This window comes from Prionailurus viverrinus, chromosome E1, assembly GCF_022837055.1.
Source record: "Prionailurus viverrinus isolate Anna chromosome E1, UM_Priviv_1.0, whole genome shotgun sequence".
Lineage (NCBI taxonomy): Eukaryota > Metazoa > Chordata > Mammalia > Carnivora > Felidae > Prionailurus > Prionailurus viverrinus.
Window position 1 is genome coordinate 13,509,700 of NC_062574.1, and position 24,035 is coordinate 13,533,734.

General features: G+C 42.5%; 2 protein-coding genes and 1 long non-coding RNA gene across 3 annotated transcripts; 1 reads left to right on the forward strand and 2 right to left on the reverse strand.

Moving 5' to 3' along the window:
- Window positions 1–10,422: 10,422 nt before the first annotated feature.
- On the forward strand, window positions 10,423–11,385 carry LOC125151606 (olfactory receptor-like protein DTMT). The gene has a single exon (XM_047832864.1). It carries the CDS (start codon window positions 10,429–10,431, stop codon window positions 11,383–11,385), a length of 957 nt encoding a protein of 318 aa, XP_047688820.1. The 5' UTR covers window positions 10,423–10,428.
- A 5,687-nt stretch (window positions 11,386–17,072) lies between these two features.
- LOC125151928 (olfactory receptor 1L6) lies at window positions 17,073–18,017 on the reverse strand. The gene has a single exon (XM_047833472.1). It carries the CDS (start codon window positions 18,015–18,017, stop codon window positions 17,073–17,075), a length of 945 nt encoding a protein of 314 aa, XP_047689428.1.
- Window positions 18,018–20,202: 2,185 nt separating this feature from the next.
- Window positions 20,203–23,800, reverse strand: LOC125151929 (uncharacterized). Its single transcript, XR_007146986.1, has 3 exons — window positions 23,370–23,800; window positions 20,878–21,030; window positions 20,203–20,688 (listed from the first exon to the last, which is right to left on the reverse strand). It is a non-coding gene; the product is annotated as an uncharacterized LOC125151929 (long non-coding RNA).
- Between the last annotated feature and the right edge of the window lie 235 nt (window positions 23,801–24,035).

Sequence of the window (24,035 nt, forward strand, 5' to 3'; positions counted from 1 at the left end):
AATAAAAACTTAAAAAATAATAAAATGGCTGACATATTTGAGATAATTTTCAGACATCAAAACACATAGCCACTATATTCCGCATTCAGGATCTCCTAGAAACAGGAACATTTTCATACATAGTTACATTATCACACTTAAGAAATTTAACATTAATATACATATATTTAATACAATCTACATACAAATTTCCCAATGAAAAAGACTTGGTTTTTATTAGAGATTTGTTAACATACAATTCACATACTATACCATTCACCCATTTAAAATATACAATTAACTATTTTTTATGTATTCACAGAATTGTGCAACCATCATCATAATTAATTTTAGAACGTTTTCATCACCCGCCCCCCCAAATCCCATTAACAATCACTACCCATTTTTCCCTAGAAATCACCAATCCATTTATGTCTCTATAGATTTGCCTATTCTTGATATTTCATATAAATAGAATCATATAATATGTGGCTTTTGTGATTGGCTTCTTTTAATTGGCATAATGTTTTCAAGGTTTATCCATATTGTGTATGTATCAGTATTTTATTGCTGAATACTATTCCATTGTATGGATATATCACATTCTCTTTATCCAGTCATCAGATGATGGCAGTTTCCACATTGGGTCTATTGTGAATAGTGCTGCTATGAACATTCATATACAAGTATTTTTTTTATAACTTCTGTTTATTTGTTTGTTTTGGTAAACACAAGGGGTGGAATTGCTGGATCATATGCCAATTGTACGCTTAACTTTTTTGAGGAATCATCAGACTGTACCACTCGCCTTCCTCCTTCCCAATGACCCCCATCTTCTACCCTCCTCCCAGAGCATGCACTATACCTCAGCCACACTGAACTTCCTTTATTTTTAAAAAGCTCCGGGCTCTCTCACCTGAGTTTTTCCGTATACTATTTCCTCTCTAGATACTTTTATTTTCTTTTTCTGGAAAACTCCTCAGATTCGCTTGAATTTCCTTAAAATACAAAACAAAACAAAATGAAACATGTCTCCTCTGACCTAACAGATAAAGGTGTCCTTGATATGCACTCTTATCACATCTTTTATTTCCCCTGTGAGGACATTTGTAATGCTTGGTAGGAGCTTGTTTAGTTGCATGTCTGCCGGCTAGACTATAAGCACTTTGAGGGCAGGCAAAGAGAAATACGTGGCTCAGAGCGTTGCACATGGTAGTTACCCAGTAAATATTTTTAGAAGGAATGCATTAATGATGTAATAGATTAAGTATTTCCTGGGTGGGTCAACACAATGCTTGCTATCATGGAGTTTAAAGCCCACCTGAGAAGAGAAGGTTGGTATATATGGAAGCGGTCATTGGACAACATCTAATAGCGGTGGCCAGATGCCACAGTATTTGACTCTGATAACTATTGTAGAAGGCCAGATCTTGCAAAAGATAGAGAAGGGAGATATTAGTGTGGGCTTTAATGGTTGGGGAAAACTTTCCTGAGAAGATCAGACTTAGAGTGAACCCAGAGTTCTGTCTCAGGGTTTAGAAAAATGCAGACGCAAGGGTGGGGCAAGCACAGTTTGATACTAATAAGTTTCTTTGGGACCCAGGGATCCCAGGAGTCAGGCCATTATAGAAGAGAGTCAGGAGACAATGGCAGAGACTCCAGCCTAACATGCATGATGGAGAAGTAACAAACAGGAAGCAGGTTCTGGAGCCACACTCAGAGAAGCTGGGTAAGCTGGGAGGGAGTTCAGAAGAGGTAGTTACTTTAAAATCCTGTGCAACAGATGTTAAGATTCCATAATTCTGTAGTGCAGTTCTTGCAGGATGATTTAGAAGTCGTCAGCTTCATTGTTTTCCTCTCTCAACAGTGATTCCCGTCTTCAAATGCAACTGGGAATCACCAGAGCTGTTGTTAATGGGAAAAAATAAATCGTATGTTTGTGGAGTCCTTTATCCTTTGCAAGTGCCAGTCACTCCAAACCCACAGTTCTGTAAGGTGTGTAAGATTCACTGATGATGGAGTGTAAGGTTGCAAAAGTTCAGCAGTTTGCCAAGGTTACTAGCCTGTAATGATGGAGTCTGACTTCTGTTGGTTCCTAAATATCTTGCTTGGGACTGAGGTAAACAGGGTATAAGAGACCATTTGGGGAACGCCTCTCCATGAAGCTGGCTTTCCTCACCCTCCACAGAGTTATCCTAATATTAATATCTTTAGCTAGGGATAGATTCAACTCATAACTTGAGAGGAAATCCTCACTATTGGGTTCCAAATATTTGTCCCTTCTGGGCCAGTAGCTTCTTCTGTCCCACAGTGCTCCTTTACCTTTTCTCTACCTGTACCAACATGCTGGGCTCATGGGTGAAAGGGAGATGAGGGCAGGGGTACTTGGGAAAACACTGCATCCTCATCACAGAACTTGATGATGACAGTGGTCTTACTAATACCACACTTCGTCTCAACTTACCTTGGCATGATAAATTAGGTACTGCTGAGTTTCTATTAAGCTGATTAGGGAATTCAGACTAAGGGAGATTAAGCTTCTTGGCCAAGGTCACAAAGCAGGTATGGGGGTAGTAAGGTGACCCCATGCTGCCTGGCTCCAGGGCCCACCACTTAAATACTGTAAACACACACTGGGGTCCTCCCAGCCTCAGCCACGTCAGCTGCTGTCCCCAGAATGTCCATTTCGTTCTTACTCTCTTCTAACTCTTGCTTCCCTGACTAATGTCTCCTGAGTCAATCAAGTCTTAAAAGGGAAAAGAGACAAGCTTTTCACGTGGGTTGGGGTAGCCATTTTTCCAGTAGTTCCAGTGTTAGGAACTACAGTGTTGGGGTCTAGCGCCTGCAGATAGTGAGAGAACATCTATTGACTTCTAATCTGAAGCAACTCAGACCTTCGTGTCATTCTGCAGTTTGGGCAGACCCCTGGTTCTAAACAGCCCCCAGGCTGAGACGGGTATGGAACACGGACTCGGATCAGTCTGGGCTCATCATCTCTTTCCCTACACCCACTGAGGTGGGTGGCTGAGAGGGTGTGTAAGCCGGGTAGGCGGACAAACAAATGGGTTTTCCTTTGGAGTAGGAGTGCTGGGTGCAGACCAGCGAGAAGGATGCGGCTGCTGACGGGTAGGTGGGGGTAGAGCTGCCACTTGGTTTTGTACACGCCTTCTTCCAAGTAAAGCTTGTGGAGAGGAAGCTCAGGAGAACAGCTGAGTGCTCGGGGTTCTGGTGGCCCTTTGATCTGCTTACGTCCCAACTGCTCCCTGGCTACAATCTTCTTCAGCCTCAATGGGGGACTCACAAGGGGCACAGACCCCATGAAGGTGAAGGAGAAAGCATTGTGGGGAGGCTCAGATTAGGGGACTTCACTGCTGTGCTTGCTGTGGTGACCAGACCTTTGCTAGAGTTTTATCTCCCCCTGTGTCTGGCCCCATTGGCTTCATTAGGAGACTGCCTCAGCAAAGTCTCCCAGTTACTTAATAGGCCAGCATGCCTGGGATGATGTCTAGGTTTGGGTTGTGATCAAGTGCTTCATGTCTTTTTTTAAAATTTTTAAATGTTTATTTATTTTGAGAGAGAGAGAGAGAGAGAGAGAGGGAGAGAGAATGAGTGGGGGAAGGGCAGAGAGAGAGGGAGACACAGAATCCGAAGCAGGCTCCAGGCTCTGAGCTGTCAGCACAGAGCCCAACATGGGGTTTGAACTCAAGAATTGTGAGATCATGACCTGAGCTGAAGTCAGATGCTTAACTGACTGAGCCACCCAGGCACCCCTAAGTGCTTCGTATCTTAATATCCGGGACCTATCTGTATTCCTCAGAATTTGTTGTTTACACTCCCTTCCACCCTCCCAATGTCCCTGTGATCTAATTTTTTCTTCTACGAATTTGAGAGTTTTCCAGTGCTTCTGGGAGAAATGGACCATTTATTTTCTAGGCGGGTCTCTCCATAGCTTGTGTTACATGAGAGTCAGTTACTCTGATGAACTTTTCCTCAGTCTGATTCCCACTGGTTCATATGATCCAGTTCTCAAAACTTCTGGCATGCCAAGGCACCATTTTGCATTTCCCAGCACTCCTACTCACTTTTTTTGTTTTGTTTTGTTTTTTACATTTTGTTGTAATTGGCTGCAGAGTATGCCATAGAGAAGCTATACTTTAGATCTGTATTGTTCAATCTGGTAACCACTAGCCACATGTTGCTATTGAGCAGTTAAGTGTGGCTAGTTCCAATTGAGATGTGCTGTATGTACAAAATCCACACTGGATTTCGAAGAAAATAGATGTGTGAGTTTTTAGCGTACAGGTATTGATTATGTGTTGAAATGACGGTATCTTGGATATCTTGACGTTAATAAAATATGTAACAAAGATTAACTTCACCTGTTTCTTTTTGCCTTTTTATTTTCTTTTATTTTTTTACATATAATTTTTTAAATGTTTTATTTAGCTTTGAGAGACAGAGAGAGGCAGAGCATGAGCAGGGGTGGGGCAGAGAGAGAGGGAGACACAGAATCTGAAGCAGGCTCCAGGCTCTGAATTGTCAGCACAGAGTCCGAGTCAGGGCCCGAACCCATGACTGAGCTGAAGTCAGACGCTTAACCAACTGAGCCACCCAGGCACCCTGCTTTTTGCCTTTTAAATTGTGTTTATTGAGGGGCGCCACGGTGGCTCAGTCAGTTGAGTGTGCAACTTTGGCTTAGGTCATGATCTCACGGTTTGTGGGTTCGAACTCCACATCAGGCTCTGCACTGACAGCTCAGAGCCTGGAGCCTGCTTCAGGTTCTGTGTCTCCCTCTCTGCCCCTCCCCTGCTCCCATTCTCTCTCTCTCTCTCAAAAATAAATAAATGTTAAAAAAATTAAAAATAAATAAAAATAAAACCTGTTTATTGAAAATTTAAAATTGTCATTTTATTTTTATTTTTTTAATTTGTTTTTAATTTACATCCAAGTTAGCATATAGTGCAACAATGATTTCAGGAGTAGATTCCTTAATGCCCCTTACCCGTTTGGCCCATCCCACCTCCCAAAACCCCTCCAGCAACCCTCTGTTCTCTTTATTTAAGAGTCTCTTATGTTTTGTTCCCCTCCCCATTTTTATATTATTTTTGCTTCCCTTCCCTTATGTTGATCTGTTCTGTGTCTTAAAGTCCTCAAATGAGTGAAGTCATATGATATTTATCTTTCTCTAATTTCGCTTAGCATAATACCTTCTAGTTCCGTCCACATAGTTGCAAATGGCAAGATTTCATTCTTTTTTTTTAATGTTTATTTATTTTTGAGAGAGAGAGAGAGAGAGAGAGAGAGAGAGAGAGAAACAGAGCATGACCAGGGGAGGGGCAGAGAGAAAGAGGGAGACACAGAATCTGAAGCAGGCCCCAAGCTCTGAGCTGTCAGCACAGAGCCCCATATGGGGCTCGAACCCACAAACCATGAGATCATGACCTGAGCTGAAGTCGGAGGCTCAACTGACTGAGCCACCCAGGCTCCCCTTGATTTCATTCTTTTTGATTGCCGAGTAATACTCCATTATCTTCTTTATCCATTCATCCGTCAATGGACATTTGGGCTCTTTCCATACTTTGGCTATTGCTAATAGCACTGCCATAAATTGGGGTGCATGTGCCCCTTCGAAGTAGCAAACCTGTATCTCTTGGATAGATACCTCGTAGTGCAATTGCTGGGTCGTAGGGTAGTTCTGTTTTTAATTAAAATTGCCACTTTAAATGTGTTTACTGAAAAGTTAAATGTGTTCATTGAAAATTTAAAATTATATTGAAAATATAAAATTTAAAATGCTCACATTTGTGGCATATATTTTATTGCCAGTGGACAGTGCTGCTTTAGATTAACCACCATGCTTCATTCTGATTGCCTCCAGAGTCTTGAGGATTTAAAATTTCTACCATTATGTGTGATGTTGACTCTAGATAAGTTAGATCTTTTTATTATGTATTTTTGGAAATTCTCAGAAAAATGCCCTATGTGTGTCCTGAGACACCCTACTTAATGGTTGTGTTTCTTCTTAAATTAGTCAAAACTGACCAACTATTTTTTCTTAAGCAAGGGCACTGGTGTCTTTAAGTGTCCTACAAAAAAAAAAAAAAAAAAAAAAAAACAGGCTTCATATTTGCAATGAAGTAGGAGAATATGCAGAGATTGTAAATCTGTTCAGAGTCCCTTTGGTTTAAAAATAACACAGTACTTGCTTCCTATATTGTCCCATCAGTGTCTGGAACAGGGCAAGATGAGAGTGTGTTTGATGTCCTCATGGTCCACTCCGAGTAAAGCTGTTGAAGATATGAGAACAGTCTGCCGATGCCAGCAGTCACCCAGTGTTGCCAGCAGAACTTGATGGTAAACGTAGGGCAAGCAACCCACTGTTGAGTTCTGAGGCCCTGAAAGTATTTGAACAGTTGAAGAAGCCTTGCTGGGAGCAGTGTGGTTGAGACCTGGCATTACAGTTAATGGGGAACTAAAGGAGAACAAAATCTTTTGATAGGATTAAATCTCTTGATGGAGTCCTATGATTTCCATTTCACTGTGATCTAGAGAATGAAAGTATGCTCACATCTGGAGAGGGGACACAATCCAACTTTGGCAGATCCTAGCACATTATATTGAGGAAGTAATCTCTTATTTTATTCTGAGCTTTGATCAGGAATTGGTATTGATATTTTTCAATTGCCTTTTGGCTGTGGTTCATTAATACTAATTTTTTTAAATTAAACATATTAGCTTTTTTCAAATATGAAAATTTGGAATTATTAGTGTTTTAGGCTTTTCATATCCATTTCTATAGGTGGAATTGTTCTATAATTCTATTTTCATGTCTTTTCCCCCCCTCTGTTTCAGTAAATTATGTAGCTTTCTATTTAATTTTAGGTTCTGGAATGCTTTATGTAGAGCCTGGGGATTATCGTTCCTTGAGAGTTTGAAAAATCCAAAAAGCTTCCTGGCCCAACGATTTTTTTTAATTGCAATATAATTTACATGTAGTGCACAAATCTCTGTGTACAGTTTGCTGAATTTTACACCCATGTAACTACTGCACTGATCTAGATACAGAACATTTCTATTATCCCAGAAGTTTTCCTATGCCCTCTCCTAGTTAGTACCCATGCATGTCCAGAGGTAACCGCTATTCTTATTTCTATCATCATAGATTAGATTTGCTAGCTCATGAACTTCGTATGAATGGAATCAACCCACATTTTTTTGAGTCTGGATTTTTTTATTCAACGTAATATTTTTGATATTTATCCATTCTGTTTTTTGAATCATTATAGTTCATTCTTTTTCATTGCTATATAGTACACCATTAAAATGAATATGCCACAGTTTTTTTTTTTATCTATTCTCCTGGACACTGGGTTTCTCAGTTTTAGCTCTTATGACTTGAGCTTCTTTGGAAAATTCTATTAAACATGCTTTTGAGGACATTTGTTTTCATTTGTTTTGGATAATTCAGGAATGAATTTTCTGGACTATAGGGTGAGTGAATGTTAACCTTTAAGAACTGCAAACAGTTTGCTAAGTGGTTTTACTATTTTATATCCTTATCTGGGATATATGAGAATATTAATCACTAAAATTTGATATTGTCAATTTTTTTATTTTAGCCATTCCAGTGGGTGTGTAGTAGTATCTTATGATCTTAATTTGAATAATAATGTGGGGCATCTTTTTATATGCTTATTGTTGGCTTAAAGAAATTTATTATAGATACTTATTTTTTTCAGTTTGTTTCATATTTGTTGGCCTTTGATTTTTTCGACTTCTTGACTGTTCATTTTAATGGTCTCTTCAGATATCATGTATATTTATTATTGAGCCAATTTTTCAACTTGTTTTTGTTTAGCAAATGTCTCATCCAGATTTTCACATTTATTTCAGACAATTTAGGAAAACTTAAAAATTTGTCTCTGTAACTGTATCCTTTTTTTTATTCCTAATCTTCTATACTTATTTTTTAACTGGCCAGTTTGTCTATTTTGTTGACCTTTTGAAAACAAAGCTCTCAAATTATTTTATCATTTTACTGCTTTTATGTTTTCCATTTTGCTAATATACGCTTTTAAGTTTATAAATTTCTTTTTTTTAAAAATTTTTTTTTCAATGTTTATTTATTTTTTTTGGGACAGAGAGAGACAGAGCATGAACGGGGGAGGGGCAGAGAGAGAGGGAGACACAGAATCGGAAACAGGCTCCAGGCTCTGAGCCATCAGCCCAGAGCCCGACGCGGGGCTCGAACTCACGGACCGCGAGATCGTGACCTGGCTGAAGTCGGACGCTTAACCGACTGTGCCACCCAGGCGCCCCAAGTTTATAAATTTCTTAATCCTTTGTATTTGAATTTTTGCCATTCTTTTTTCTATCCTTTTCAGCTTAATACTTTATTTTTTCCTAGTTTATTCGTAAAAATGAGGCATAGATTTTTCTTTTTCCATGATGACTCTGTGTGTACTGTGTTCCTTCTCAATAGAGCAGTGTTACTTTGTTCTTTGATGTAAAAATCATTTAGTAGAGCCTTAATATCCAAGTATATCACATGTTTGTTATTAATTTGTCATCTTACTGCACTACCTTGAAAAAATGTGGTCTCTACAACTTCTCTTTTTGGACCATAAGTTCTACAAGAATTTGTGGTACTTTAGTGTCCTTCATGCAGTTGCTAGAATAAACAAATGTGGTGATACCATCAACTACCATCAAATCTACAAGTAGAAAACTTGATCTCACAGTGATCAAGGTAGACACAGTCCTGGCCCTCATGGTGGGTGGGCTCTGGAGGCTACATCCTGTTAAGCAGCCCTGGTGATATTTGAGCTCATAACTCCTTATTTAGAAGACTGGGGCTCTAATTGCCTGGCTGGGGGGAAAAAAATGAATGCCACCCCATTGGCTTTGAGGGATCCACAGAAACAAGAGGGGAAGCCCACATTGGTCACCTCTCATTTCTTGGGTAAATATTGGTCATATACTTGTTTTTTCCTCTCCGAAGTTAGTTATTATTTAAAACTTTTTAATGTTTATTTATTTTTGAGAGAGAGAGAGAGAGAGAGAGAGAGAGAGAGACAGCAGAGTGAGGTAGGGGGTGGGGGCAGAGAGAGGGAGATGCAGAATCCAACCTGTCAGCACAGAGCCCAACGAGGGGCTTGAACTTGTGAGCTGTGAGATCATGACCTGAGCCGAAGTCAGATGCCCAACCAGCTGGGCCACCCAGGCATCCCTGAAGTTAACCATTTCATTTAAATCATCAGATTTATTGGCAACAAATTACATACGGTACTTTTTTAAAGTTCTCTCTCCTCTGAATCAGTGATTATATCTGACCTTCCTGCCTTCCTGGTGGCATTGCCAGGTCTGCCATCTCTGTTCTTGTGACCCACTGATCATTCTCCCACCCTTCCTCTGCCTGCACCTCCCACCCCTAGCTCAAGGAGATCTCTTTCTGGTTTGCTGGGAGGAAGCTTCACTTCACCTCCCAATTCTAGTCCAGACATTTTTTTTTCTTTACCAGTAAATTCTGGCTTCATTCTGGAGCTCAGGCTTTTGGAAATAAAAGCCAGGAAAACTTGTGAACCATTTCTGCTTTCCTGCCATGTCTGTATCCTGAGGCAAGGAGCATAGAGCTAACTATCTATTGAATGGGAAGAAGTGAAAGTGAAGAGCGAGGAAACAAAACATTCTAAGATTAATAGGTCAAAAATTATTCTATCCATGTTTTTTGAGATATTCACAAATTGAGAGAGTTCAAGGACCCTTTAATTTCCCACTCCTTGAACTGGTTGATTTACACCACAAGTTTTGTGGTTCCCGGTGCTTTTGTGCACCTCTACCACAGAGAGGAACTGACCCTCTTGCTGTGTCCTCTGACCAAGAGAAAATGGTTGTATTTATGGATATTCTGAAGCTGACTGTAGGCATCTCTCTTTAATTATCAGATGTGTGAATAAAAAACATTTCCTCCCCCATAATGCTTTACTCTCAGAACTCATCCTGTCTGTGCTGCCATCTGTAGGACTTTGTCTCAGTAATACCTGCTAACCTGCAAAGTGTAACCAGTTCTGGAAGCACTCCCCACTAAAAGTCAAGCTCCAAAGTTAGACTGTTGGCTGCAATCCCAGATCTGTTGTTCAATAGGTGTGGGACCTTGGACAAGTTACCTACTGAGTATAAATATCAACTTTTTAAATGTAAAAACTGAAGAAAATAGTACCTATCTCATAGGGCTCTGTGAAGAATGAATTGAGTTAATACATATTATACTTTCATCCTAGTGAAAGAAGTACTGAACTTAACCCTTATGACTTGTGGGTATTTAATTTAAAAAAATTAAGATTTCTTTTTGAAAATTCTGAAGTGTGTATATATGTGTGTATATACACATACCTATTCACGCTGTCATGCAAATTATTTTTAATTTTACAAAGGTAGAACAAAAGCAACATGAAAATGGGAAACCAAAGTGTCATCTCAGAGTTCCTCCTCCTGGGTCTGCCTATTGAGCCAGAGCTGCGGGACCAGTTCTATGCCCTGTTCCTGCTCGTGTATGTTACCACCATCCTGGGGAACCTGCTCATCATCATCCTCATTCGCCTGGACTCCCGCCTCCACACGCCCATGTATTTGTTTCTCAGTAACTTGTCCTTCTCTGACCTCTGCTTCTCCTCTGTCACAATGCCCAAACTGCTGCAGAACATGCAGAGCCAGGTCCCGTCCGTCCCCTATGCCGGCTGCCTTGCCCAGATGTACTTCTTCTTGCTTTTTGCAGACCTGGAGAGCTTCCTCCTGGTGGCCATGGCCTATGACCGCTATGTGGCCATTTGCTTTCCCCTGCACTACACCACCATCATGAGCCCCAAGCTCTGTCTCTCCCTGGTGGTGCTGTCCTGGGTGCTAACCACTTTTATCTCTTTATTGCACACGCTACTCATGGCTCGGCTGTCCTTCTGTGCTGATAATGTGATTCCTCACTTTTTCTGTGACATGTCAGCTCTGCTAAAGTTGGCCTGCTCTGACATTCATATAAATGAAATGGTGATATTTATTTTGGGAGGGCTTGTCATTATTGTTCCATTCCTGTTGATCTTTTTATCCTATGCACGGATTGTGTCCTCCATCCTCAGGGTCCCTTCTGCCAGGGGCATCCGCAAGGCCTTCTCCACCTGTGGCTCCCACCTCTCCGTGGTGTCTCTCTTCTACGGGACAATCATTGGCCTCTACTTGTGCCCTTCAGACAACAACTCTACTGTTAAGGAGACTGTCATGGCCGTGATGTACACTGTGGTCACCCCCATGCTGAATCCCTTCATCTACAGCCTGAGGAATCGGGACATAAAGGGAGCCTTAGGAAGAGTATGTTCCAAATGGACGATTCAGCTTTCTCTGGGACAGGGACTCTAAAGACTAATGTATGTTTTCAAACAGTAGGCATAATATTGACAATGAGTAGTATTCTGTAAAGTCTAGTAAGCACCAAGCTAATGCAGCCCAGGGGGTTTTCTCATTGTCACTACGGGTGGGTCCATCTCACATCCTGGGTTTACCACAGAATCTGGGGGGTGATGTAGCACAAGGACTGACATGTAGTGGACACTTGGCAATTATTATTCAAATTTGAATAAATATCACTCTAACGCTAGTGTTTACTGCACTCAGAGAAAGTACAGTAGTTCCTAATTCTCTAATAAATAAATCCAAATTTCTCAGCCCCTTCAGTGCTTTGCTTCTGCCAAACATGTTTATTTCATGAAGAATGTCTTCCAGTTTATTATGTACTGCTTTTGTAATTTTTTACTCTCCAAGGATCATCATTTATTCCATTGCTTACCTATTTATTTAGTTTTTAATTTTCACTTCAGGTGTTGGTTGATTCACCACTTTAATGATCATACTCGAAATTTTTTTTTCCTTTGATTTACCAATCACTTGTCAGTTAATGACAGACTGCTTCTTTTGATAATATCTATATTTTGGATGAAAATTTCTCTTTTGAATTAAAATCATATTGTATGGAATGAGCCATATGATTCTCTTACGAATTGTTTAATTTATAGACAGTAAAATGGTGGCCCATACATAGCCTAAAGTAGCACAAATAGTGACAGAGGGTTAGAATCTATTTATGACCCCCAGGTAGATTTTTTTCTTCTGAAATATTACACTGAAATTATGCGATGCTTTCTTTGTTTACTTCTTTTCAAGTATATTTTCAGTGTCTTGAAGACAGGTGCTCTCTTATCTCTTCAATGACTACTTCAGTGCCTTGTACTTGCTAGATGGACAATAATAGCTGATTTGATTTGAATACATTTTCATATGTTTCTTGAAATTAAAGTGTGCCTTAAAAAAAATCTCACCTTTTAAAAGAAGTCTTCCTTGGGGCGCCTGGGTGGCGCAGTCGGTTAAGCGTCTGACTTCAGCCAGGTCACGATCTCGCGGTCCGTGAGTTCGAGCCCCGCGTCGGGCTCTGGGCTGATGGCTCAGAGCCTGGAGCCTGTTTCCGATTCTGTGTCTCCCTCTCTCTCTGCCCCTCCCCCGTTCATGCTCTGTCTCTCTCTGTCCCAAAAATAAATAAACGTTGAAAAAAAAATTAAAAAAAAAAAAAAAAAAGAAGTCTTCCTAATAATGCCAACTTTGACTTCCTTTCTTCTTCAAAAATTTTTATTGACTACAAAAAGAATACATTCTCACTGGAAAATTATCCAAACAACAAAGAAATAAATAATAAAGTGGAATGGAAGGTTCCCCCAAATTCTGCCCTCCCCCATAAAAGCAGTTAGAAGTTGGGGAATATTTTATGTACATAGATAATTTCTGTGTAGACTAACATTACATATGATAGCATTAAATTATACACACCATTTTCTCAGGTTGTTATATAAAATATATTTTGAATTCATCATTTCATATAAAGACATATAATGATCTTAGAATCTATACAGTGCTTGTTGAATGGATGCATTTACTATAATTTATTTAAATAATCTTCTTGGTAAACACTTGGGTTGTTTTCAGTTTTTTATGATTTTGAACAATACTTCAATTTTATTTCCTCATCCATACGTTTCCTTGTGGACTTATGCTGTGTTTCTAAGGACACATTCTTAGAAATGGGTGTACTAGATCAAAGGATATGAACAGGTTATAATTGGGTAGAAGTTGTCAAATTGCCTCCCAGGAATTCTGCTAAGGTAAACTCCTTCCAAAAGTGAATGAGAGTGACTGGTTCTTTACATGTTCCCAACTCTGGATTTTTTGTTCTCAAAATATCCATCAAAATATGATATTTTACTATTTTTAAATTGAATCTTTGTATGTATCAGTGAGCTCAAACATTTCTTTATATTGATTAGCTACTTTTCCTTGTGCATGTCCTTAGCCTTGAGTCGATTTTCTTTTTTCTTACGATCACATTATCTATCTTGTAGGCAACATTTCCCTCAGTCTGTTATTCATCTTTTGAACTTGGTAGTGATGAGTTTTTCCCTTACTAAGATCATAAACTTCAAAGTAGACAAATAAGTTGATTTTTACTTCATGATTTTTTTCTTCCACATGCTTGGAAATGGCTTTTCTATCCCCAAATTATTATTATTATCTCATTCTTTTTTCTAGCTTTTGTACAGTGTTAGTTTCCACATCTCTATGCTTGATCCACCCAAAATTTTGTTTAAGGCCAACTGTCCTTTTTCTTTTTTCCCCTTCCTCAGCAAGTGAGTTGTCTCCACCTTCACAGGTATAAAAAACTACCTTTACAATGTCTTAAGTGCTCACATATACTTCCTGGGCTTATTATATTATTATTATTATTATTATTATTCATTTCTGGACTTATTATATTGATGCCATACTATGTATAACAGTACATTTTAGGTACCTTGTGTGACAAGCCCTCTTCTATATTCTTCTCTTCCAATACTTTCCTGACACATTTATCCTTTCAGATATACTTTAGATCTATTTTATTAAATTACAATTTAAAAAATCTGTTGGGAAATTAACTTGAGTTACACTGAATTATTACACTGATTTGTGAATTAGAGTTGGCTATTTGTACAGTTGTCTTACAAACTATAAATAATGAATACCTTTCTATTTATTCCAGGTTTTCATTTCTTAGTTGAATTTTGTAGGTGTCTTGACTTAGTATATTATTACATATTACTTTCTACATTTAGTCCTAGGTATTTTACATTGAAAAAAAAATGTTGGAGGGGGTCACTATTGTGTTTTTAGACAAGTAATTTTTTTGTACATAAAAGAGTTACTGATTGTCTTGTATATCATTTAAAAAATATTCCACCTTACTAAATTCTGTTATTGTTTTCTAATAAGGATTTCAGTTACCTATCTTGGGTACTGAAGATACACAAAGTTAACATCAGTATTGGTAAGTATGCATATTTCTTTCAAATACTTAGTTCTGTTATTTCTTTTTTCTAATGTATAAAGAAGATGTGTGTGTGTATATGTGTGTGTGTGTATACATGTATGTATGTGTGTATATATGTATGTATGTGTGTATATATGTATATACATATATATATACACACATACATACATGTCATGGAATACTGCTTGGCAATCAAAAAAGAATGAAATCTTGCCATTTGCAACAACATGTATGGAACTAGAGTGTATTATGCTAACTGAAATAAGTCAGTCAGAGAAAGACAAATATATGATTTTACTCATATGTGGAATTTAAGAAACACAACAGATGAACATAGGGGAAGGGAAGGGAAAATAGGATAAAAACAGAGAGGGAGGCAAACCATAAGAGACTCTTAAATACAGAGAACAAGCTGAGGGTTGCTGGAGGGGAAGTTGGTGGGGGGATGGGCTAATGGGTGATGAGCATTAAGGAGGGCACTAGTTGGGATGAGCGCTGGGTGTTGTATGGAAGTGATGAATCACCGGGTTCTACTCCTGAAACCAATACTACACAGTATGTTAACTAACTTGAATTTAAATAAATAAATTTTAAAAGAAGGGGGAAAAAAAGAATAATGTGAAATAATAGTGATTCTAAGGAGAGCCCAGATATTAGTGTGAGGCCCTGCTCTTTGTCCTTCAATAACCAAATGGGGGTATAGTAAAATCTTCACATAGTTTTGGATATTGGAGGCCACAGTGAACTTTCCCTCCTTGTTTGGTGGTACTCTGGGAGAAGGCACTTTGCAGAAAAGCCCACCACTACACGGCCATATCATGACAGCGCTGGTCTAGGGAAGCGTGTCTGAAATCCCACACAACATGCGCATGCACATAAACATGAATCTTTGCAACCATGTTGGGCCATGAAGATCTGAAAAGTTCTTACGTACCCTGTTGGAGCCCTGCCGGAGTTGAGAGCTAGTGTGTCTCCAGAGGCTATCAGGATAATGCCGTGTAGCGGCAGCTAAAGTCAGAGCCCAGAACCAGATGGAAGACGTTGCTGCGTCTAACAGAATCAGTCAGCAGAAACAGTAAGCCCTAAGAAGGGCATCAACTCCCTTCTCAAAAGAAAAGACATGTATTATCCATGCTGAGTGTAGTCGAGGTCCAGCAACAGTGGACCTTAGCAGAGACACCCCTCCTGAAGTCGAGAGGATACACAAGCCTCAAGAATCTGGAAAAGCTTTAACAAAATCAACACAGAGAAACCAGGAGGAAGGAATTCATCAGTATGAAAGTAAAAGCTTGATGGAGTTGAAAACCAAGAAGCAATAGAATAATAATAACTAAATGTTGGTTCTTTGGTAATATGAATAAGAACAGATAAAATGGCACGTAAAATAAGGCAACAAAATAGAAAAGATACAAATAAGGAACTCTGGGAGTGAAAAAGAAGCAAAATTAACAGTTAAAGAGGCAATCTTAAAATCACGAGAATACTATTGAAATAAAGGAAATTGAAAATACAGGCACAATTATATTTTAGGAACTTATATATTGCTAAAATATGCTCAATATTATGAAAAAAGTCAACTACAAATTATTGAAGAAAATAAACTGCTTAGTCTTACAGCTTTGGGAAGCCCACTTGGTTTCTCTAGGCCTGTTTCCTCTCTTGTGCAATGAGAATAATATCTTCCTCCTGGAATCTTGTGAGATTTAAGGCAGACATACATGTAGAGCGCTTAGGACAGTGCCTGGCACATAAGTCCTCACTAAATGTTATCTTTTATTATTTTTATGACAAGGATATCATTACATCATTGTAATAGTGAAACATTGGGAAAGCATAACCATCAATAAGAGAATGGTTAAATTCTGGACTATCACAGTATAGTGTTCTATACCATGAAGCTAAAAGTGAAAAAGTTCCATGTATTGTGATAAGAAAAGATCTCCTAGACTATTGTTGCATGACAAGGGAAATTACAGAATAATATGTAGAGAGTGAGACGACCTATGTGTCAAAAGCAGGGAGAGAAAGGCAGGGGAGGTATTGAACTGGTTACTGGGATGGGGGTGGAGGTTGGATTGAGTGATAGTCAAGGAGAATTGTATCTTCATCTGTATTTTTGAACTCCTGCCATGAAAATGATGCACATATTGTCTAGGGAATAGAACTTAAAAATAATTTTTTGAATACTTAAAATAAAAAGTAGGTCTTTCCTGAAGTTTCCAGAAAAGGAGTCTGAAAAGAATGTGGTCTACGCTGCAGCGCCCTCTCCCCCCACCCCCTCCCCCACCCCCGCCAAAAAAAACCTCCTTAAAAACTCTTGCATCTGCACTGCTTCTCGGCTTTCCTCTCCATCCACTAGATTGCTGCCATATCACACTCTTCCCCCTTTCTCTACAGAAGCCTCAAGGCTCTTTCCTTGGTCCCCTGCTTGTTCCCTTTCATTTTTCCAAAATTTACAAGTAGCTTCTATTTCAAACATTCAGCCAAGGCAGAAATGAATTTAGCTTATTGCTATGTACCCATCCCTGTAAAATAAACACATTGTCACCTTTGTTTCGGATCTAATTTTTAATTTAACCAGAAATAAGATGCTACAGGACCAATATTGCTAGTGCTTTGGGAAGCTAGAAAAAGAGGGGCGTGTTCTTTTGTAATCGTTCTTATCATTGAAATGCCAGTGAACCAGGACGTGCCCTCACACCTCTTGGGGTGCAGCCCTCCATCTGAGCCCCCTTTTCAGGGCGCCCTTGACCTCCTTGTTGCGAAGGCTGTAGATGAAAGGGTTCAAGGTCGGTGTGAGCACAGCATAGACCACGCTGGCCAGGCGGTCATAGCGGGCTGAGTAGGCGGAGGACGGCCGGAAATAGACGGAGAGGACAGAGCCGAAGAAAAGCGACACCACCACCAGGTGGGCCCCGCAGGTGGCGAAGGCGCGGCGCCGGCCCCCGGCCGCCCGCACTCCCAGCACCGCGACGAGGATGCGCGCGTAAGACAGCGACACGAGGAGCAGCGGGGTGAGCACCACGGCCAGGCCCTCGGAGAAGATGGCAGCCTCCGCGGTCGCCGTGTCCGAGGTCGCCAAGCTCAGCATCACCGTCATGTCACAGAAGAAGTGGCGCACAGGGGCGGGGCACGGGTAGGAGAGCGCCGAGATGAGCAGCGTGTGCAGCAGCGAGTGCAGGTGGGCCACGGCCCAGGACGTGGTCACCAGCGCGGCGCAGCGCCGGGGCGTCATGACCGCGCAGTAGTGCAGGGGGCGGCAGACGGCCACCGCGCGGTCGTAGGACATGGCTGCCAGCAGGTAGCTCTCGGTGATGCCCAGAGCCACGAAGAAGTACATCTGGGAAAAACATCCCTGGAAGGACACGGCCTGGCGCGGGTGGAGCAAGCCGGCCAGCAGTCTGGGGACGGTGACAGTGGTAAAGCAGACGTCCACGAGGCTCAGGTGACCCAGGAAATAGTACATGGGGGAGCGGAGGGCCCCATCCGACCTCACCACCACCACCATGGCCAGGTTGCCCAGGGCATTGAGCAGGTAGACGCCGAGGAAGAGCAGGAAGAGCAGCGGGTGGATGTCTGTTCCATCCACCAGGCCGAGGAGGAGGAATTCTGGGGCCGTCGTGAGGTTGGCCAGGGCCATGGAGCGGCCAGAGAGGCGGGGGCGCAGAGGGGGCAGATGAGGAGCAGGCCTAAGTTCTGGCACCTTTCGGTAGGCTTCTGCATGCGCGGGTTCCGTATCCTATTTTTAAATTTACGCTTGCTAAAAAGGCTTGGAAACCACACTGCCCACCCAGTAATCCTCATTTCATGAAGAAACTCAGTATCTGAATCCCAGTAGGGTGTCCTAAGGTAGCGGGCAGTTTCGAGCTTGGAGTAGAACAGACCTGAGTTTGAGATCTGGCTCTACCGCTCAGGTGCTATGACGGCTCTAAACCTCCATTTCTTCTTCTTTCATTGAAGAAAATACTAATCGCTACCCATGGAGTTGTGAAGATAAAGTGGGTAATAAGTGTAAAATACTTAGCGCAGCACCCAGCACCCAAAACTCTTGCCTATCTACCCACCTCCCCGCCACCCATCTATTTATCTACTATTATTTGCATAGTCAAACAAGCAGTTGAGGCAGAATTGGGACCCAGGCCATCTGAAAACCAGTTGAAGTTTCTTCATAAAACCCCTTATGGCATTTGCCATTTGTTTATTCACCACGTATTATGTGCTAACTCAGGAATCATTAAACTTTTCTGTCAAGGATCACAGAGTATTTTAGGCCTGTGGGCCATAGGGTCTCTTACAAGTATTCAGCTCTGCCATTGAAGCGTGAAAACAGCCATTGATAGCATGTAAATGAACAGCCTTGGCTTTGTTCCAATAAAACTTTATTATAAACAGGCAGAAGGGCAGATTTGGCCTGTAAGACATAGTTGGCTGACTCCTGTGCTGGGGCCTGTGGGGAACAGGGTGAAGCTTAGCTTTTGCCCACAGTTTGACCTAGAGCAGCTTGCAGTGTTCCCTCCTTTACTAATTTTATGAACCACGTGGGAGTAAATTATTCTACTGGAGGAGTTTGGCAAGAATATAAAGAAGAGATGGGATTTGAACTGGGTCTTGGAGAATGAATACGGTTTTATCCAGCAGACGTGCTATGGTGTCGGAGGGGGAGGCATCCAGACAGGGGGAAGAGATTGTGTGGGATTGTTGGCAGAGGGCGCATGGAATGAAGAAGGTAACATCCACTATGACACTGGGGCAAGTCTTGTCTTTGCTCTGACCTCAGCTGCCTGAAAACTTCAAAGTTTCTCAGTAAGCCAAGTGATTTCAATTATCTCTGAAACAAAGCACTCATTTTGTCACCCACTCAATCTCTTCCTTAAAACACATTTTTTCCCACTGATGCAAAGTTTCTGTAAATGTTCTATTCCTAGCCTAGCCTATCCCTGCTTTGTCAGGAAAGGGGGCCAGGCTTTGGTGAGATCCCAGAGAGTGGACCGAGTCAGTTCTTAGCTCAGATGCTCCTTGCAAGAAGGAGCTGTGCTTATTCCCTGTCTTGCCAAGTGATCTATACACAAAACTCACTCAATCGGTATTTGTTGAATGAAGCTTTTTAAAGAGCAATGAGAGAAAAAAGAGGCAAGGGAAGGTGGAAGAGAGGAGATGATGTGCAAACTGCAGTGTCTGCTCTTGTCGCATTTCAGGAGAAGTCCCAGATGTAGCCTATTTTTTCATTTTTCTGCTTTTCTATCACTGTCACTCATTGGCTATCGCAGGGAGTCATCTGCTTATGCCAACTCCACGCCTATCCCCAGAACAGAGCTGAAGTGTTGAACAGCCAGGACCTTGGTACCTCTCCGATTCGTCCTCTTTTGAGGTACAGGATTCTCCCCCGCAGAGCCCCTGACCTTCCCCCACCTCCAGGTGGGCACTACATGATATAGAGGAAAAGCCACTGGCTTTGCAGTCAGAGCCACCTGGGTTTTAATCCTGATTGACTTTGTAAACGTAGACCCATATTCATTCCATCTCTACTCTTCTCATCTATAGAATGGAAATACTGATGATTCCTCTCTGCGTGGTTGATGCCATGATTAAATGGGTAATGTATATATAAGCACGTAGCAGGAAATGGTTGCTTAGCAGATGTTGGTTCCCTTTCCCTCAGCTTCTGATGCCTTCTCCCTGTTCCCCGAGGCTACTAGAGGCAATCCAGTCCACTGCTGGGAGCCTGTAGTTATTTAAAGATGTTTTTCTTAATCTCAGCTGAAACCTGCTTCCCTGTAACTTGTACAAGTGGTCACAGTTTTGGCCACTGAAGGTTAAACACCTAATCTCCCTTCTCTGAAGCTTTTCACACAGTGTTAAAAAAAAGTCTATGAGGTGTTCTTCTCTCCAATCCAAACACACCTGGTGCCTTAGATTCTTTCCTAGAGGACCTAATTTCCAGGTCCTTTTCCATTATGGTCAACCTCTGTTTTGCCAATGTGTTTTTTAACTGGAATTGGACTCAGTGGTCTTTCTGGGGTTGGGTTGTGTGGGGTTCTCTGGGGGCACTGCAACAGCTCAACTGTCCACTTCACACCTATCTGTTGAGCGCCTGCTTTGGATCAGGCTTTATGTTGGTCTCTAGGATTATAAAGGCAGGTCAGCTACGGTCCTTGACCTCCAGCCATGCACAACAATAAGCACTACACTAACTGTATGACAAAGTAGTAGGAGTAATTTCCTGTGCTTGTCTGATTCGGGGAAGCTTCCGAAGAAGAGGTGAAGTTTGAACTGGGGTTGGAAGAATCAGTAGGAGCTCACCAGATAGAGACCTGGAAGTGGGAAGGGCGTTTCAGGCAGGCAGAGAGAATGTGAAGGCAGAGAAAGGTATTTTGGGGGTGGGGGGGAGAGCTGACACATGGCTTTGTCCTCCCTACCCCTGTGAGGCACAGTGGAGTGGGGAGGAGTGGAAGATAGGACCCAAGGCAGGGAGACAGCAGAGGAATGTTGGGTTCTCTCACCTGAAGGGCAGCATGCCAGGCCTCAACACTGTCTGCACCGTCTGTGGGCTGGTTTCCCTCCTGGCCAGAGGTCCCCGATCTTGAGGACAGATGCATTCTCATCCATCTTCACCCAGAGACTTCAGCGTGTTTCCTGTGGGCTAGGACAGCAGCCTTAAAGAGAGAGAAAGCTAGAACTAAAAGGGGCCTGGAGATTTTTGAGCCATGCTCTCTCTACTCAGTTTACTGCCCTGCTGGTCTCCCATTGCCCATCAGGTACAGTGCAAATGGCTCAGCCTGGCAGCCAGAACTTTCCAACTTGGTTCTCCGGTGGTCTCAGCTCCAACTGCTTCCACATGCTTCCCTGTCCCCCCACCCTAGCCAGGCTGGCCTCCTCACCATCTCTTGTTCACACGTTTCTCACAGGCTTTTCCTGTACACTGCTCCTTACCTGAAATGCTCTTCCTACCCTTTCCCAATACCCAACTCTGGCTCCACCCCCTCCAAGAAGCCCCACCTTCTTTCCTGACTCCTCCAGCCCTCTCTTGAATGCCTCTCTCTGTCTGGTAACCCTCCTTTGGAACTTAGCCCTTATTTGCTGGTGTTGTGACTTCTGCTGTAATGCTCATCTTCTCCACAAGATGATGGACTTTCTGAGGGCAAATATTTACTTATCTGTTCCTATCTGGCCTCAGACCTGACACAGAGCTTTGTCTTTTTTTTTTTTTTTTTTTAATCTTTTAGAGAGAGAGACACACAGAATGTGAGGGTGGGGAGGAACAGAGGGAGGAACACAGAATCGGAAGCAGGCTCCAATCTCTGAGCTGTCAGCACAGAGCCCGACGTGGGGCTCAAACTGACAAACCATGAGATCATGACCTGAGCCAAAGTCGGACACTTAACTGACTGAGGCACCCAGGCGCCCCATCACACAGGGCTTTGTCTTAACTCTCCTGGCAGTCAGAGAAGGCTCCTCAGAGGAGGTGGCATTTGAAAAGGGCCAGCTTGAAGGACAAGACATTCACTGGACAGACAAGAGTAGAAAGGAGTTCTAGAAAGAGGGAATAGCATGTACAATGGAAATTACAAGAGAAACCTCAGAGATGTTACTTAACCTCTTTGAGGCATATACATTCACTTAGCAAATAGTAGGTACTTAAAAAATGTCAATTTCCTCTCCATCTCCCCCAGCCTCGAAACACTTTGGTGACGGGAGATAAACTGACTGAATTTATGTTGGCTCCCCCAGAAATCCGGGCACAGGACTGGTTTCCCTGGATGCTGAGCTGCAGGTTTTGACTCCGAGCCCCTTCCTAAGGCCCAGGCATGACAGGTGTCTCTTTGAAATGAATAGGAGTGACTTATTTAAGGTCACAAAATGAGGCAGAGAATCTTAGGCTCTAGAACCAGAAACGCTGTCCCCCAGGCAGCTTACGGAAAAGGTCACCTTTGCAGCAAACACTCAGATGCCCCAAGACATAGAAGTACACAGGGATACGAGCCTGCACAAAGATGCAGACATATCCTGATAAATCGAGTCACACGGACATGCCAGAGACACACTCACACCCACCAGGACAGCAATAGGCACACATGGGCACACATGGACACCCACTAACAGTCATTTACACAGAGGTATAGACGCATACACAGATACATCCAAAGACATACCTGCCATATACACACAAAGACCCAGACCCAGACCCCTACGCTCAAAAATGCGTAGAGACCTAGAGAGACGTAGAGACCTCCATGGATTCTTCCAGCCACACAGGAGTCAACACACAAATGCCAACAACTTCCCCCTTCCTCTCACTCTTGCTGAAAGTATCCATTTGCCTTATCAGACGGGGACACGGGCAGTGGGAAAAAGGGGAAATCATCGCTGGCCCCCCAGCACTCCCAGTCCTGGGAATATCTATCCAACTCCTTGACTTTGGTCCCTTGCTGGTCAGCTCAGATTCTTCTCCTGAATAGCCTTCTCTTCAACCAGTTTTAGCCAAAGATGAGGCCTTTCTATTCCAAGGGCTTCCTTCTATCCTCTCCTTTCCTCTGCCAACTTCTCATTCATTTCTCTTTAATAATTGATATACAAATCTTGCCTGTTGTATCTACTCTATGCCGGGCAGGTAGTTGAGCACCATGCAGGGAGGGCATTCAGAGTTTTATGAACAAGACACGATCAGAGTTCATCTTCTTATCTTGGCATCAGCAATTGGCAACGATTTTAACATATCACCTAACCCAACAGCCATGACACAAATGGGAAACAAGGCCCAGAGAACACGGTCTGAAGTCATTCAGCAATTTGGGGATAGAGCCGGGAACTGAATCCAGGAGTCTGAACTACCTATGGTTTTGTGCACTTCCTCATCCTTCTGTCACGCATTGGCAGGTACTTCTCATTTATCTCTCTCCCTCCCCTTCTCTCTTTCTCCCCCTGATTTAGCCCTTGCCTTTCTGCCATTGATTATTCTGCTCTGTGCCAGCAAGTCTCCTGCCTGACCACTTACCTGTGAGTACAGATGGGCTCTGCCCTCCACACCACACACCCAGAGGCTGATTTGCTACCAGCAGGGGGAGTTAAGGCAGGCACGCCTGGGGAAGAAGATTGACCTCAACAGCCAAAGGTGAGAGGGGTGGCATGTTGGCTGGGAGCACAGGGGGTCACTCACTAATTAATTAACCAGGAAACTTCATAAAGGATGGGCTTTGCACCCCCCAGCCCTACGAGGAGCCCTCAGCCCTCAGCCAGCATGACTTCTCTCCTATCCTTCTAGAGAGACTGAGTAGGAGAGGGGGAACAAAGGAGTCTGGGAATCCAGAATTGGGAGAGCCACCCCTCTGTGGTGACCACCCGTGCTCGGAAGATGCTATCACTCCTCTGCCTCCTTCTAAGAAAGTGCTAATGGCCTGAGAAGGACGAGGCTTGTTGACAATCACAGAGCAAAGGACCCTGGTCTATTCTATCTGGCTGTACTCACGCTGTGCCACAACTGTCACCCCTCAAAGCTGTGACCTCACTGTGATTCCTCTGTTAGGGAAGAGCCCTTTCTCTGACCTCCCTGTGAGGAAAGCAGGTGGAGCTGGGGACTTAGATGCCCAGTCTCCCAGCCTGGGCTCCCGGAGCCCTTCTCTGAGCCCACCTCGGCCCCAGAGTTCCCACCTGACCTAGAAGT